General features: G+C 39.2%; 2 protein-coding genes across 9 annotated transcripts in view; one reads left to right on the forward strand and one right to left on the reverse strand.

Moving 5' to 3' along the window:
* LOC134218497 (calmodulin-binding transcription activator 1) overlaps positions 1 to 15,459 on the reverse strand; it is a 708,930-nt gene that overhangs the window by 485,843 nt on the left and 207,628 nt on the right. The gene's annotated exons all lie outside the window — the stretch shown is intronic.
* On the forward strand, positions 2,090 to 4,704 carry LOC134214332 (UDP-glycosyltransferase UGT5-like). The gene is made up of 2 exons (XM_062693733.1): positions 2,090 to 2,961; positions 3,029 to 4,704. The coding sequence occupies exons 1-2, from the start codon at positions 2,128 to 2,130 to the stop codon at positions 3,761 to 3,763; spliced, it is 1,569 nt and encodes a 522-aa protein (XP_062549717.1). The 5' UTR covers positions 2,090 to 2,127; the 3' UTR covers positions 3,764 to 4,704.

A 15,459-nucleotide genomic window follows, 5' to 3' on the forward strand; every position in this document is an offset into this window, starting at 1 on the left:
CAATATGGACTAGTTGCTGCAATACCAGAAAGAAGGCACTTCAGAGGATTCAAAATAAAATTCTGAAAATGATTCCGAAGTTGCCTCCGTGGTATAGTACCAATGAACTTCATAGAATTTCTAATATTGAGACATTGCAACAAATGTCCAACAAAATAATTTCCAATTTTAGACAAAAATCGTTGCAATCTTCTATTGCAACGATTAACTCCTGGTACCCTTAGTATAAAATAGGTTAAGATTAGTTTAAGTTGAAAACATTGTAATTCCTACATGGTTCAATTCAACCAGAGGAAAAATTCTAACTGCCAGAGGCAATTTAAATGTATTAATAATAACTAAAAATATAACATAGCAAATAAGGATGATAGTGTTAAGAAAACACGGAACACCTAGCCTAAGAGATGAATGCATGTATTAGATAATTAGCAAATAAAATTAGTTGAAAAAAAAATGATCAGCACATACTACATATGGTCGGGGTTCAGCCAAACCGCACCAAGCGGCTTTTCGACTGACTTGTGATATTTTGTTCGTAAAAGGACAACGGAAATAGTTTCATATCACTTTAAACGTACATTTGCAGTAGGATATCCTCAGTTATGCGGTTGAGGGATATCCGATACGATTTACGATCAATTAAATCTGCTAAACGAAAGTTTGAGCAGTAAAATAGGTAATTTTTCGTTGGCGCTTGGTGCGTTTTGGCTGAACCCCGACCATATGTGGACGACATAGATGGTATTGTAATTATATTTCTTAATGATTGAATCATTTTTTATGTGAGCTTTAATCAGAAAAGGTTTTCATCTGTTTCTTTGCTAAGGGGTAATGCTATTGTTAATAAACAGAAAAACGCCATGTTTGATGATTACAATATAGTTGTCACTGTCTTATAAAGGATTAAAAAAAAGAAAGACGACAAAAAGAAATTTTACTTGCGACATTCGCTTTATATAGCATTCTTTAAACAATCAGATTTCGAGATTTGATAGAACGTGCTCAATGCCCAAATGCCTCAACATTTTTTCTAATATAAATAAGACGTATAAAATCAATTCAAAGACATTAATACTGTAATCTGATGTCACCTTTATTGATATTGTAACATCAAATATTGTTGCGAAATTGTCTGTGAAACATTGTCTCCACAAGTGCACTATGGGGAAAAGGGTGGCCATTAATCGAAACATTTACTATCTCCAATTTGTCTAATTTATATATCATACGAAAGTATATACCCTAGATAAGAGATTCGGAAAATATTGAAGCGCTGTGTTTGTTCAGTCAAAAGATAGGTATGGGCTGGCGAAGTGAAAAAAGCTGATGAAACTAAAAAATCTTTCCTTACTTTGATTTGTATGTTATGAAGTGAATTATGAATTTTTCTCCAAATATAAAGTTTTATATACCATTTCAAAGCTTAATCTCAGCTCAGCTTTCCGATAGTTTGGTTTGTTTTGCACGCCAATATTAATATCAAAAAGTTGTAAAGAAAAACTTCAATTATCATAATTTTTCGTTATAAAATGGTCCCGCAAACCTAATGTCCCCAAATGTCCCCTCATCTGTAAATGGGGGATTGCAATATAACCTTAGTACCACCTTTTAGTGAGTGATTTTCTTGGGTACATTTGCGCTGCAATCAAAGTTTTCTTGAAAATTATGATTTTTATTCTCTATACCTCGTAAGGATTAGAAAATGAACAACGTTATCACTAGAAATATGATTGTTTGCTATTTTATGCATGCTGTATTAGAAACAAACAAAAAAAAATAGCCAAAAACAAATTAAAAAAAAGTTTTTATTCATGGGTGACATTTTTTGAAGGGCTAACGATGGCCCTTAAAGGGTTGAAAAAGGTTCTCAAATATTCCTTCACATAATATATGTTGCATAGAAACAGTTTTCATTAAAAACATATTTTTGGCCGCTCATTTGTATGAGAATTCCCCATAGTGGAGTGGCGCCCGCAAGCAGCTGTTGCCTTACTGATTAACACATTGAATCCAGTTATCACACTAACGACGATTCACAAACGCTGGAGATAAGTTATCGTTCAGATTCTACCTCAATAATTCTCAACTTACTACGTTGATTCGTTCAGTTTACTTTCGCGAATCACCATGGTCGCACGCTCGGCAGCAGTTCTCCTCCTATTGGTGACCTTCTCCGAAGGTGCCAAAATTCTTGGTGTGCTACCAATGGTAGCAACATCCCACTTCAACATTGGCGCCGGGATCATGAAAGCATTGGCCAATGCCGGGCATGAAGTCACCGTCATTAGCCCGTATTCGCTTAAAAACCCACCCAAAAACTACCGCGAAATATTGTTAACCGGTTTAATTGAAGAGGCCGAAAAAGGCGTCGAACAGAACTTTTTCAACTTTAAAAGTTCCGGTGGGTTTATCGCGCCGATGTTTATGTTAAACATGTTGTACGAAACGTTCTCTGAATTGGTTTGCAAATCCGTGTTGAAACACCCGAATGTAGTCAATTTGCTCGAATCAGATGAGCAGTTCGATGTGGTATTCGTCGAGTCCTTTATCACCGAGTCGCTGTACGGATTCGCCCAGCATTTTGATGCCCCATTGATAGCGTACTCAACGTTTGGAAGCTGTATGTGGACCAACGATCTGGTGGGATCTCCGGCACCACCATCACACGTAGCTCACTTTTTGCTAAGCTACACAGATAAGATGACATTCTGGCAGCGTTTCCACAATACGGCCATGACCATTCTTGATAGGCTGTACTACGAGTTACGTTATCTGCCCAATCAGAGACGGATGTATGAAGCAGGATTTCCCAATGCTAAATTGACTTTCGAGCAGCAGATGAAAAACGTGTCTTTAGTGTTTTTGAATCAGCACTTTAGTTTAAGTAGCCCAAGGCCTTATCCACCCAATGTGATTGAAGCCGGAGGAGTCCAAATCGAAGATGGGAAACCTTTGCCGCAGGTGAGATCAAGACATTTTATTTGACATTTGAATTGATTTCGTAAATCCCTACTGTTAAATTTTGTAGGAACTTCAAAAATACCTTGACGAGGCTAAAGACGGAGTCGTTTATTTCTGTATGGGATCAAATATCAAGTCGAAATACTTCCCAGAAGCAAAGCGGAATGCCTTCCTAAAGGTTTTCTCAAAGCTCAAACAACGCGTTTTGTGGAAATTTGAAGACGAATCCATGCCCAATCAACCATCCAACTTGATGATCAAGGCCTGGATGCCACAAAATGACATTTTGGCTCATCCCAATGTGAAGCTGTTCATCACACACGGCGGTCTTCTCGGTTCGACGGAAGCGCTGTACCACGGCAAACCCATGGTTGGAATTCCGATCTTCGGGGACCAACCGATGAACGTCGAAAAAGCCGTTCGCTCTGGATACGCCGTGCTGCTGGACTACGATGACATTACCGAGGAGACGGTCGAGAAAGCAATCGGTACGGTGTTGAACAATCCGGCGTATGCGAGAAATGCAAAATTAGTGTCGGAACGATTCCGCGATAAGCCGTTGACGCCGAAAGAGACGGTCGTGTTCTGGACCGAATATATCATTCGACATCGGGGAGCCCTGCACCTGCGATCGGCGGCATTGGATCTCTCGCTGTTCCAGTACCAGCTACTGGATGTTTACGCTGTGATGTTTGTGATTTTGTTAGTAGTTGCTGCTGGTAATGTTTACATTGTGAAACGAAGCTTGCAAAAGATTTTCAAGCGGAAGTCTTCGGTAGATAGGCGAAAGAAACGATCATAAAGTCGAAATAGTCAATGATGAAGTATTAAAATAGACTTTAGGGCTGAAATTTTACTAATGCATCAAAACAACCTATAGAATATAAAATATCATATAGTTTGTTGTTGGTTGGTATTTTGATCATAGAAAGCGGCACTACATGTTAATGAAGGAAAGCTATACTTAGGAAGATAATTGCATCAGCAAGTATATAACTTGACGCAAATTTCACTTTTATTAAATGTAAGCTTATGTCTGCTAGTGCTACTCACGTTTGAAGATATTTTATATTTAATTTTGTCACTAAGAACTACCATTATTAACTACTAATATCGTTGGATTGTATTTCATTTATAAGGACAAACCAATAAAAACCCATTTAAAAAAAACATTGATCCACCTAGGGGCGATGATGGTTTTCTCGTGCATCGTAAAATCGCATACGAAAAATCAAAAAAGCGTGTTTTGAAACAATCTTGATTAATTGTAAGCAAAGCTGGCTGCCAAAACTGCATCATAATTTGCATGTCAATTTTATCGCAATTGTCCAAGTTTTCAAGCATGATTCGATCTAAAATTGTTTTCAGGTGACCCTTAATGATGATATTAATTGGTAGCTTTTTTCTACAATACAAAATAAAATAAAACTTTTGATTTGATTCCAAACACAATCAAGCAAAAAAATTGTCAGCGTTGGAAGGATTGGAGTTTTCTTAATAAGCTCCACGAAAAACATTTCACGCATCCTCACGCAATCGTCACTTGTTTTTATTTTAATATAGTGAAGTATGCTAAAAAAAAAGTAACCCTTTTTTTAATATTTTATTTAAGTATTTATGATTTTGAGCGACAGAGTTTGCATAATTGGTTTCCTCCAGGTTCCAAAGAAGGGTTAGACTTTTATGAACGATCAATAAAAAGCATACGCATTTTTCGGATGTAAAAGGTTATTACGAAATAAAGTGGTTGATTTGCACTTAGTATTTATTTGATTTGCTCCAGTGATTGTAATATCAATGCATTATCCAGGGAATTTAACGCTATCCGATGACAAGTGAACAAAGTCGAAGTGAACAAACAAAATACATCTTTCAAAATACAAATGCTCACATTTGGCCTAAGCATTCTTTGCATATTAAAGAATATTGTGGCCAAATTTCATAAAATTTGGTCAACAAAAACCCCCCTGACAATAATAAAAAAAAACCTGCCGAAGCCGTCATTTCCCCTATTCACATTTAAAAAAGTGATGATATGTCGTTGCCAACAAAAACTCAAGAGGCAAAAGCCTATTAGCCGGCATATTGTAGGTTAGCCCCCTAGGGCATTTCGCCCCGTTGTTTCATCAAAATGTGGAAAATTTCGGGTTTTCCAACCTTCTTTTCTTTGACACTTTTTTCGCCCAACCTACATAATTTTAGGTCTAGTTTTGTTACGGTCATGCCAAATATGATAAATATAAGGGAATACCTTGGGGAATACCCAAAAGGCGTTTAACCGGTGGATGGATGGATAGTTGGTCAGTCATTTCATCGTAGAGCGCATCGATTTTTTAAAACCGAAAACCTGAATATAAAATTGTTGTTGTGACCCCCACACTGACCGTTTTGACCGCCTGGTAGTCCACTACATGATCCGGAACATCCCTATTATAGAAACCTATTATTGTTGAACCCTGAGGAATTGTAGGCGATGAACTTATGTTGAATAAAAAATCACATAAATAAAGATAAAAAAAAGTATGGAATTGATGTTGTGACCACACACAGATCGGCCGACATCGGCCAGCGAGTGTATTTATGTTGGGCATCGGCGGCTTGGCGATAGAGATTGTGATGCTATCATGAAGCTCACGGATCTGGCCCAAGGAGTGCACGTGAAGGGATGCAGTTGCAAGGAGGTGTGTGAAGCATGTGCTCAAGGTAAAATGCAGCGAAAGCCGTTTCCGAAAGTGTCCGACTCCAAGAGGTCGGCGGTGATGGACCTCGTTCACACCGATATCTGTGGACCGATGCGGACGAAAACCATTGGAGGGCGGAGATATTTCTTGACGTATCTGAAGCGGAACGGGATTGTTGGCCAGTTCACTGCTCTGTATGGCTGGTGGAAATGGCCGGTTGTATGCTGATTGACGCCATCATGGATCATCAATTCTGCGGAGAGGCGGTGGTTACAGCCAACTATCTTCAAAATCGGCTGCCTTCTCCCTCCATCTCCGGTACACCGTATGAACGATGGTTTGATAAGAAACCCCTTCTGGGGCATGTACAACGATTTGGAGTGGATGTGTTCTGCCATATACCTAACAAAAAGCGCGCAAAGCTGGACAGCAAAGCAGTAAAGCTTTCGAAAGCGTATCGTTTGCAGAATCCTTGAAGCGGAAAAATAGTCGTGAGTCGTGATGTCAAGTTCCTGGATACCTGCCAACCATAAGACGAAGCTGAAATAGAAGAAGAAGATGGTGATTCCTTCAAGCATTTTTCCATCGAACATTGAAGTGCCTGATAAATCCATCAAAGTCCAACGCAATGACGACGGTAAAAGGGATGATCCAGTGGATAAAGAGCTACAGAATAAAGATCAACCAGATGACCTGTCAATCCGAAGGTCTGAAAGGATCAATCGAGGTAAGCCACCGGACAGGTATGCGTGCATTGCTGGACTGCTGGTTCATAAGGAGCCGAAGAGTTTCAAAGAAGCAATGTCCAGTTCCCCAAGCATCCAGTGGAAGAAGGCAGGAGATAGGAAGAGATAGACTCAATCAGTTTCAACGACACTTGGAAGCTGGTTGATCTTCCCGAAAAAAAGGGCGCTGTTGGCTGTAAATGGGCTTTTAAGATGAAACGGGACCAGAACGCCGAAGTAATCCGGTATAAGGCGCGGTTGGTAGTTCAAGGTTTCAGCCAACGTTATGAGACCGACTACGACGAGGTATTCGCGCCGATGGTCCGTCAAACTTCGTTCCAGACCCTGATGTCTGTTGCGGCGAAACGAAAGATGATGGTCAAGCAGTACGATGTGAAGACGGCCTTTCTCCATGGCAACATTGAGGAGGAGATTTTTATGAGACAAACTTCAAAATCAGTTGCCTTTGGGATGTCGGACATTACCTGGCCATTTATGTGGTGCGAGATGAAGCTGGATAGTTCCACTAAAGTCACCCTAAGTACATCGACGAATTGGTGAAATCTGTTGTACTGGAAGATGCTAAACCGTCGAACATTCCGTTGGACCCTGTATACAGGAAGCAAAACGAAAATTCCATTCTTCTTCCGGACAACAAGCAGTGCCAGAAAGTGGTAGGACAACTACTGTATATCGCAATGAACACCCGTTCAGATATAGCAGCAGTGATTTGCATTATAAGTCGGAAGGTTTCCTGTCCCACCCAGCAAGATTAAACGGAGCTGAAACTTATGTAGAAGGTTTTAAAATACGATGAAATATTCCAATAGATTATTTTTACGGATATTCCGGATCATCGAAGGGACCACCCGGTGGCCATAATGGTCCGTGTGTGGTTCACAACATAAATATCATATTCATGGTAAACAAGAAATGGTTCTAAAAAAATCCCGGTGCTTTACGCTGAAATTTTCGAATGATCATTTCTATGGATGTTCCGGATTTTCCGTGGTCCGTGTGGGGATAACAACATCAATTCCGTACTCAATGTTCATCAATAAATAATTCTAAAAAAAAAATCCGCCCCAAAATTCAAGGTCGACGTCAATTACGCTCATTTGAAAAACTCCATAGAATTTGTGAGTCGTGCTACTACGGTCAAGTGCAAGACACTTATATCTTTTATATCGCAGTGTTGCTGATTGATTGAGCTTACAGTGATAGGGGAGAGGGGACAATTGGCCCTTACTAAGCTAATAATAAATTCCTAACTAAGTAACAGAAAACGAAAAGTGTCTTTAACTATTGTATTCTATTTTTATAAGTGATCCGGCTCAATATTTAAGACGTCAAGCTTAAAGTGTAAATGTAATCAGATATGATTCAGATCAGTATTACTTTGTCAAAGAGGCAGAGCCGTGGCGTGGCTTCCTAGGGCCTTTGTAAAGTCTTTTGCGAACGCCTCCTTCTTATTAAAGGTCGATTTCTTCACCTCCGCTTAGGCCTCAAACCAGGTTCATGCGCATAGGCTTTGTTGACATTTAGCGCCCTAACATCGCCAGCAAAAACTGTTCCATCAGTAACAACAGCGACAATCTGCCTCTATAGTGGAGTGAGGCGCAGTTGTATGGAAAAATGCAAACTTCATCCAATTAAGTGAGATTAAGGTTTTTCTAAATCGTTTTGGGACCCCAATCAACTTTTTCATCCAACTTTCTTGCTCGATTGGATGCGTCATCGCTTTCCGCATCGCGTTTTGAATCTATATGAAGATTAGTACGGGAAAACGTTATTTTTTACATTTTTTCGACCACTATTCTAATTTGAATCTGGAGCAAAATAGAACAAACTCGCTGGTTTCCCCAGCAGTGTTCTATTCATGTTTTTCAAATTTTCAATTGAATGAAATCATTATGTTGCTGCCAAGAAAGGCCCCGTAATTGCAAAGTGGATTGATCCGTAGATAAAATGACGCATTCATACACCAAAACAATTGGAAAATATTTGAATCTCGTGATTCATTCGTGATTCAAATTTGCAGAAAATAAAACTGAGCGTTATACCAGTTTTATTTGTTTGACAGTTGTGTAAAAAATGAATCTAGAACAGCTGCTGGGAAAATTGATGTTTCAGATTCATATTCAAACTGACAGCCCCAACGATTTGAATCACTGTTGATTTTACTCTAAATATATATATATATATTTTCATTCTTATTATATTTATTTGTATCTCATACCCATCATTAATAGTGACACATACCTATAACATATGCCGGACTTAAATAAAATGCCTCATTTAATTTACCCAAAGCATTTGCGGACTAGCAGACCTTCTGGAGCCAAGTTATAAAAATTGGCGGAGTTAGAGTTTAGATGCTGCTGTTGCACTTATTTTGAGCGCGGTGGAGAAAATTCGAGTTAGTGCTTTGTTTTATGAATTCAAACTTCGAATTGGTGAGCAAATTAGTTATTATCATCAAGCAAGCGCTCCACAATATACAATAGTTGTGTGCGATAAAATTATCTCCTTAAAATACATAAAGTCAGTCTGCAACTTGATAACCATCCAATCCATCATCCGAACTGCATGCGTTCTTTGGGAATTGAATATGAAGTGCGTGTCTCCATTTTGCAGGTCATTGTTGGGTAGGCAGTTAATTGGTTGGGCTTCTTCATCAGCAGCTGGACTAGAGTTTCGTTGTGTTCGACGAAAAAAGAGGATCATTAGGAGAACGTCCATAAGATGCGAAGCATTTGAAGGGGGAGAGTGTGAAGCTTGACGATCCGTTCGAAATTAATGCAAATTTGCAGTCGTTTCATACAAACAGTGCTACAGGAGTGTGAAGGCCAATTTTTGCGTAACGTGGTTTGCTTTATTGTGAAATTTTTATTTTCATTTTTTATTAATAAACATGTGTCTTGCACTTATTGTGACTGATATTGAAGAATAAAGCAAAATAAATATCATTAGTAAAGAAATACCAGTGATCGAAATCATTTGGCATACGAATATACATATTTCATTTAAAGCTTCTATCAAAAGTATGTGTCATCTTTATAGATTCCATTTAACGCAATCATGAATTTGATGAAAATCAAGATTGGAAATAATCCATGAATACAACACATACCTTTCATGAAGAAGACCCCATTGCAAAAATCCACGTGAGCTAGCACATGAATCGAATGATCTTTTTTTTTCTTGAGTGTTAAACGTTTCATCAAAATAAGGAAATTTTCAATTTTTTCGACCTTCCTTTATGTAGTTTCAATACTTTTCTCGGCTGACCTACATAATTTTCGGCCTAGTTTTATCTCAACTACCATCATAAATATGATGCAATAGCATGAAGACGTTTTGCCCCCTGGGTGTATTATGGGGCCTGTTCCCCTACGTTTGGTGCTCGACTCATCAGTTACCGATTGTTTAGGTAATGCGATTTCTTATCACTGGCTCGCATCACGTGAAAGATATGAAATGTCTGCTGCGACAAACAAACCTGCAAAATCATGTATGTGGAGCAGAATGACGTTGCGTCTGCCTTGCAGAACCTCACTTACTACGCGGATTTTCAGTGATGTTTTAAAAATGAGGAAACGTTTGAAAAGTGATGAATTATGCAATTCTCCCATCCAATACATCTAAGATTAAAAGAAAAAAAAACCTTGAATAGAGGCTACCAACTTTTTTTTCCTAATTTGTAATCATTAAGACGAAAGTTTTGTTGCGTACTTCTCATCACATTAACTTTTATCTACACTAGTGGTTGAGTAAAATAGTATTGTCGCCACTTCAAAACTATGAGTAGTGCTGCTTTTGATGGAAATTGACTAAAATTTCCGTGGGAAGAAAGGAGACGACAATACAATTTTACGCAGTCACTGAGTAGATGAAGGTTAAAGTGAAGCAAAGGTTTTAAAGCATACTACTAGTGAGCAAGCTTTAAGTAATACTTACGACATTATTTTTTACGCACTTTTCTTATTATTATTTTATTTGAGCTTCTCCTGTGTACCCATACAGTTAAAAATTCTGAAAATTATACGCTATGGAAATATTGAAACGCATATTTTTGTGTTCAAAAGCCTCTAATTTTACATCCAACTTTTTCTTGTACGCAATATTGAATACAACCTCCATAGTAACGACGACCTGTAATTTTGAAAAGTGATGGAAAAATCAGTCGAATCGAATGGAGCCTTTTTATTACATCATATATGCTGTAACATTTTTATACTGTGCTTTTATAAAATATTCAGATTCTTGTGGTACATCCCGATTTCCAATTAACATGCATTTCAAGGGCGCCACCTAGCGCAGGGATTCCGAATTATGATGATGATCATGAGTAACTTTGCTCGTGCGGTAAGACGCGCGGCTACAAAGCAAGGCCATGCTGATGGTGGCTGGGTTCGATTCCCGGTGCCGGTCTAGACAATTTTCGGAATGGAAATTGTTTCGACTTCCCTGGGCATAAAAGTATCATCGTGTTAGCCTCATGAAAAACGAATGCAGAAATGGTAACTTGGCTTAGAAACCTCGCAATTAATAACTGTGGAAGTGCTTAATGAACACTAAGCTGCTCTGCCCCAGTGTGGGGATGTAATGCCAACAAGAAGAAGAAGAGTAACTTTGTCCCTTTTTTACTGACTTATGAACCCTGTACACCTCCGGTGGTGCAAAGGGCCGACTTGAAAGATCTCCATCCTGAGCGTTTCCCAGCTATCACTTTAACCTGTTGCCAAGTTAGGTTTCGGTCGACTTCTTTTATTTCTTTGCCCCAGATCCCCAGAATAACTTTGACAAAGGCATAGTCAGGATCTATTCCGAATATGCATGCAATTTGAGAGCTTGCTACTATTACCTGGCGGAAAAATCCGTTTCATCACTATGATCTGTAAATTTAAAGTAAGAGCTATTCATTTTATAGACAACATATTTTGTATTGTCGATGTTCTTCTTACTAATCATTTTATAAGAAACTAGTTGACCCGGCAGACGTAGTCCTGCATAGTAAGCGTCCATGCAAAATGCTCATACGAATCTTAAATTTATTTTTCCCCAATTTACTTAACTTTACTCGTAATTTTCGCATGAGGAAATATCATATAAACCCATCGGAAACTAAAACGAACATATCTGCTGAAGGAATGAAGAAAATCCATCCAGCCGTTTTTGAGTTATGCGGATACGAACACAGACCATTTCATTTTTATTACAGGCCGGACTTGATTATCCGGAGTGTTGAAAAAATTTCACTCCGGATAATCGAACCCTCCGAGCCATGTTTTTGTTGTTGCTGAAAATTCAACTTTGAATCGAATAATATTTATTTTGGTTATATAACATCTAATAAAACATTCCGTTGGTCCGTTCACGGATTCAGACTACCGTTAGAGGTCAGCGCCGATCCGAAAATCGTCGGCGGCAACGTTTGTCATAATTTTGGTCAGCGATGGCTTGGCGATTTTTTTTATTACGTTCGTAACGTAAAGTTTTTTTTTAGGATATATAAAAACATTAACGGGAGAATCCTTTCGATTTCCACGAAAAAATCTAATGAGCTGTCCCAGGAGATTCTTCCAAGTTTTTCGAATTTTCAACAGGAATTGCTCTAAAGTTTTCATGGGAATTTCTTTGAAATTTTCACGGGAAATTGTTTAGGAGTTTGCCTATGCCATCGGGCATGCATTCTATGAATTTAACAGAATTTCCTTGTGATTTTTTTAAAGTTTCACAAAAACTGTTTCCAACGGAATTTCAACTGGATTTTTTACGGAATTTCTTTGGATTTCTACGTTAAATTCCTTATGTTGTCTATTAGTAATTCTTTGGAAATTCTACGAGAAAATTTTCATAAGACGAGGGTCGTTTGGTTGAAAGTAATTTGACCGAATACCACATGGCCAAATAATACGTTAAGCCGGAAGCTATCTAGCCGATTTCCATTTGTCCGATACGGTTATATGTCGAAAATGGTTTGGCGGTAGGACCAAACTAGTCATTTGGCCGAAAAAGCCATATGCCCTAACAGGTCGTTTGGTCGAATAGGCCTTGTCATCGAAAATTCCATTTGACCGAAATGGTAGTTTAGAAGGAAGGGCAATTTGGCCGAAAATTTTATTCGGCTGATCGGATTATACGGCGAAAAACGTCCTTCGAACAAAAAAGCTGTCGGAGCAAACGTCTTTTTCGGCCAAATTATTAGTTCGGCCGTATGATCTTCACCCGTACGTCGTATGGATGTTCTCTGAGGCAGCCAAGTTGGTTGCGACGAGACGGACGCAATGAGAAAACAGAACTGTGCAATAAAAATCCTATTCGACTAAATGCTGATGTCATATTAGAAATTTGGAGACAGCACTCGTCGATAGAAAATCCTTCCGCACGCGATGGCATATGAGCAAGTCAAACCACCTTCCTTTTGCCAGTGGAGATATATCAGCTTCCACACTGATATTCTTCCCTCCCCTTCATACGGGAGCTTGGCAGAAGGAAGGTCGTGTGATATGCGCCATCACAAATATTGCCCTCCGCTCGCTTTCAAATCGACTTCTATAAAAACATTCTTCATGCCTGCCGTATCCTAACGGAACTATCAATTCTATACTTTCGCCTCTAATGCTATCATGAACATGTACGTCCAAGTTTGGAAGATGATATTAGCATTTCCATATCATTGTAAATCGTTTAACTTCACGTAGAAGTAACACACACGAAATCATTAATTTAGTGCAGGGTTGTAAATATTCGGCAGCACTGGATGAAGGTGATGTTTTTTTATATCATTTTTTTATTTTCTTCCTGCTTTGAAATCAACCTCACATTCCCGGAGAAGCAGAAAAGTAAACAACAGAACTCACATCACCCACAGCGCCGCGAAGATGAAATTTACCACAGCAAAATGTACACATTCACCCAGCAAATTGAAAAAATTCACCACGCGTTTAAATGGGCCACTCACAGTCATACGGTAAGGCGCGAACTGAGCAGCATGTCAGAGCGACTTGTGAGTGGCTGAATGCGAAATTGAATAGTCGGCGTTGGAAATGATTTTTCGGCTGCACCCAGTCGCACTCATCACGGCGGCGATGAAGGCGACAGCAGATTTTACTGAGATCCATGTTTTTCACTGCATTGACTGTGAAATATTTTTACCCTGATTTAGTGTACTACCCTTGGTGGGGGCATCCATCAATCCAGCTGTTATTGGTCGACGGTACAGCAGCAGTGCCTTTCTCTGCTTTGTTCTCTCCGAGGCAGCCAAGTTGGTTGCGACGAGACGGACGCAATGAGAAAACAGAACTGTGCAATAAAAATCCTATTCGACTAAATGCTGATGTCATATTTGAAATTTGGAGACAGTACTCGTCGATAGCAAATCCTTCCGCACGCGATGGTATATGAGCAAGTCAAACCACCTTCCTTTTGCCAGTGGAGATATATCAGCTTCCACACTGATATTCCACTGATATTCTTCCCTCCCCCCTTCATACGGGAGCTTGGCAGAAGGAAGGTCGTGCGATATGTGCCATCACAAATATTGCCCCTCCGCTCGCTTTCAAATCGACTTCTATAAAAACATTCTTCATGCCTGCCGTATCCTAACGGAACTATCAATTCTATACTTTCGCCTCTAATTCTATCATGAACATGTGCGTCTAAGTTTGGAAGATGATATCGACATTGTTGTTTCAAAAGGGCGAAAGTCGCAAACGTAAACATTGACTTATTCTGCTGATTTCCGGAAGATTAGAGACTTCTGGCGGTATTTTCCATTCCTCTTGATAGAAGGCGCGGAGCGCCACTAGTTCCAAGTGGTTGTTAGTTGGGAGTGGTCCTAGTTGTTGAGGACTTTGCAGGAAAAGGCATTGTTTACGTTTGGGACATTCACCCTTATGAAACAATAGTGTCGATATTAGCATTTACATATCATTGTAAATCGTTTAACTTCACGTAGAAGTAACACACACGAAATCATTAATTTAACACCATATGTTCATTTCGGCCAAATGGCCCTTCTCTACCAAACGACCATCTAGGCCTTTTTGGCCTAGGCCTTAGTGACGTCAGTTGTCTCAGCGCATTTGTAAGCCATAGAGTGTGAGTTTGATTCTCGCCCTAGTAAGGAGAAAAAAAATCGTGTCCGTTGTCTAATGCCAAGTGTAATGGGCCAAACACAATTGGTACGTTTGCGTGCGTTTTGACAGTTTTCCCATGGGAGAACTGTCAAAACGCACGCAAACGTACCAATTGTGTTTGGCCCATAACGTATTCAGTCTGTGCGACCTCTGGTCAAAGACGGTGATCCTGTATTCCTTTCTTTTAAATTATACAAAAATATCTTCCAAATTTTTAAGGAAATTTACTTAGAATTTCGAAGGAAATTCTTCAGAATTTTCAATGAAAGTTCTTAGTTTTACGAAAAGCTTTTTCGATTTTTCAACGAAAAATTGTATAGAATTTTCAAGAAAAATAGCTTTTTTCACGAAAAATCCACTGAAGTTTCAACGGGATTGCCATAAACTGTCGGCGGCGATGGCGCATACCTCTAACCACCGTGTGGAGGATCCAAAAAAAGAAAACTTCTAAAATTTATCGTTAAGCACCAAGATTTTTCAGATGCACTTGATGTTGTGGCTTATACATGTCGTGGCCTTCCAAAAATTCCGGAACGTCCATGAAATAAAACAAAAAATAATGAATTTCATCGCATAGCACCATTTGACATTCTAACATCGGAATTTATTTCATTTGATTTCTTCAAGCTAAGGCCTCTGCAATACATAAAATTCATCTACATTCAGCTTGGTCTGTAGTTGCACGTCGCCAACTTTGTAGTCCACGGAGGGACCTTAAATCGATCCACCTTGCTCTCTGCGCACCTCGCCTTCTTGTCCCTTGCGGATCCTTATCAGGAACCATTTTCACCGGGTTATTGCCCGACATTCTGAGCATGACATTGTGTATGGATCACCTTGGCCACCGAGTGATTCTTTTGAAAATGAAAATATTCATTTCATCATTAGGTAAGATCCATCAATTACGTCACACTTTTTGTTTGAGGTATCTAAAAAATTTGTATGGAT

This window comes from Armigeres subalbatus, chromosome 2, assembly GCF_024139115.2.
Source record: "Armigeres subalbatus isolate Guangzhou_Male chromosome 2, GZ_Asu_2, whole genome shotgun sequence".
In the NCBI taxonomy this organism is placed as follows: Eukaryota; Metazoa; Arthropoda; class Insecta; order Diptera; family Culicidae; genus Armigeres; species Armigeres subalbatus.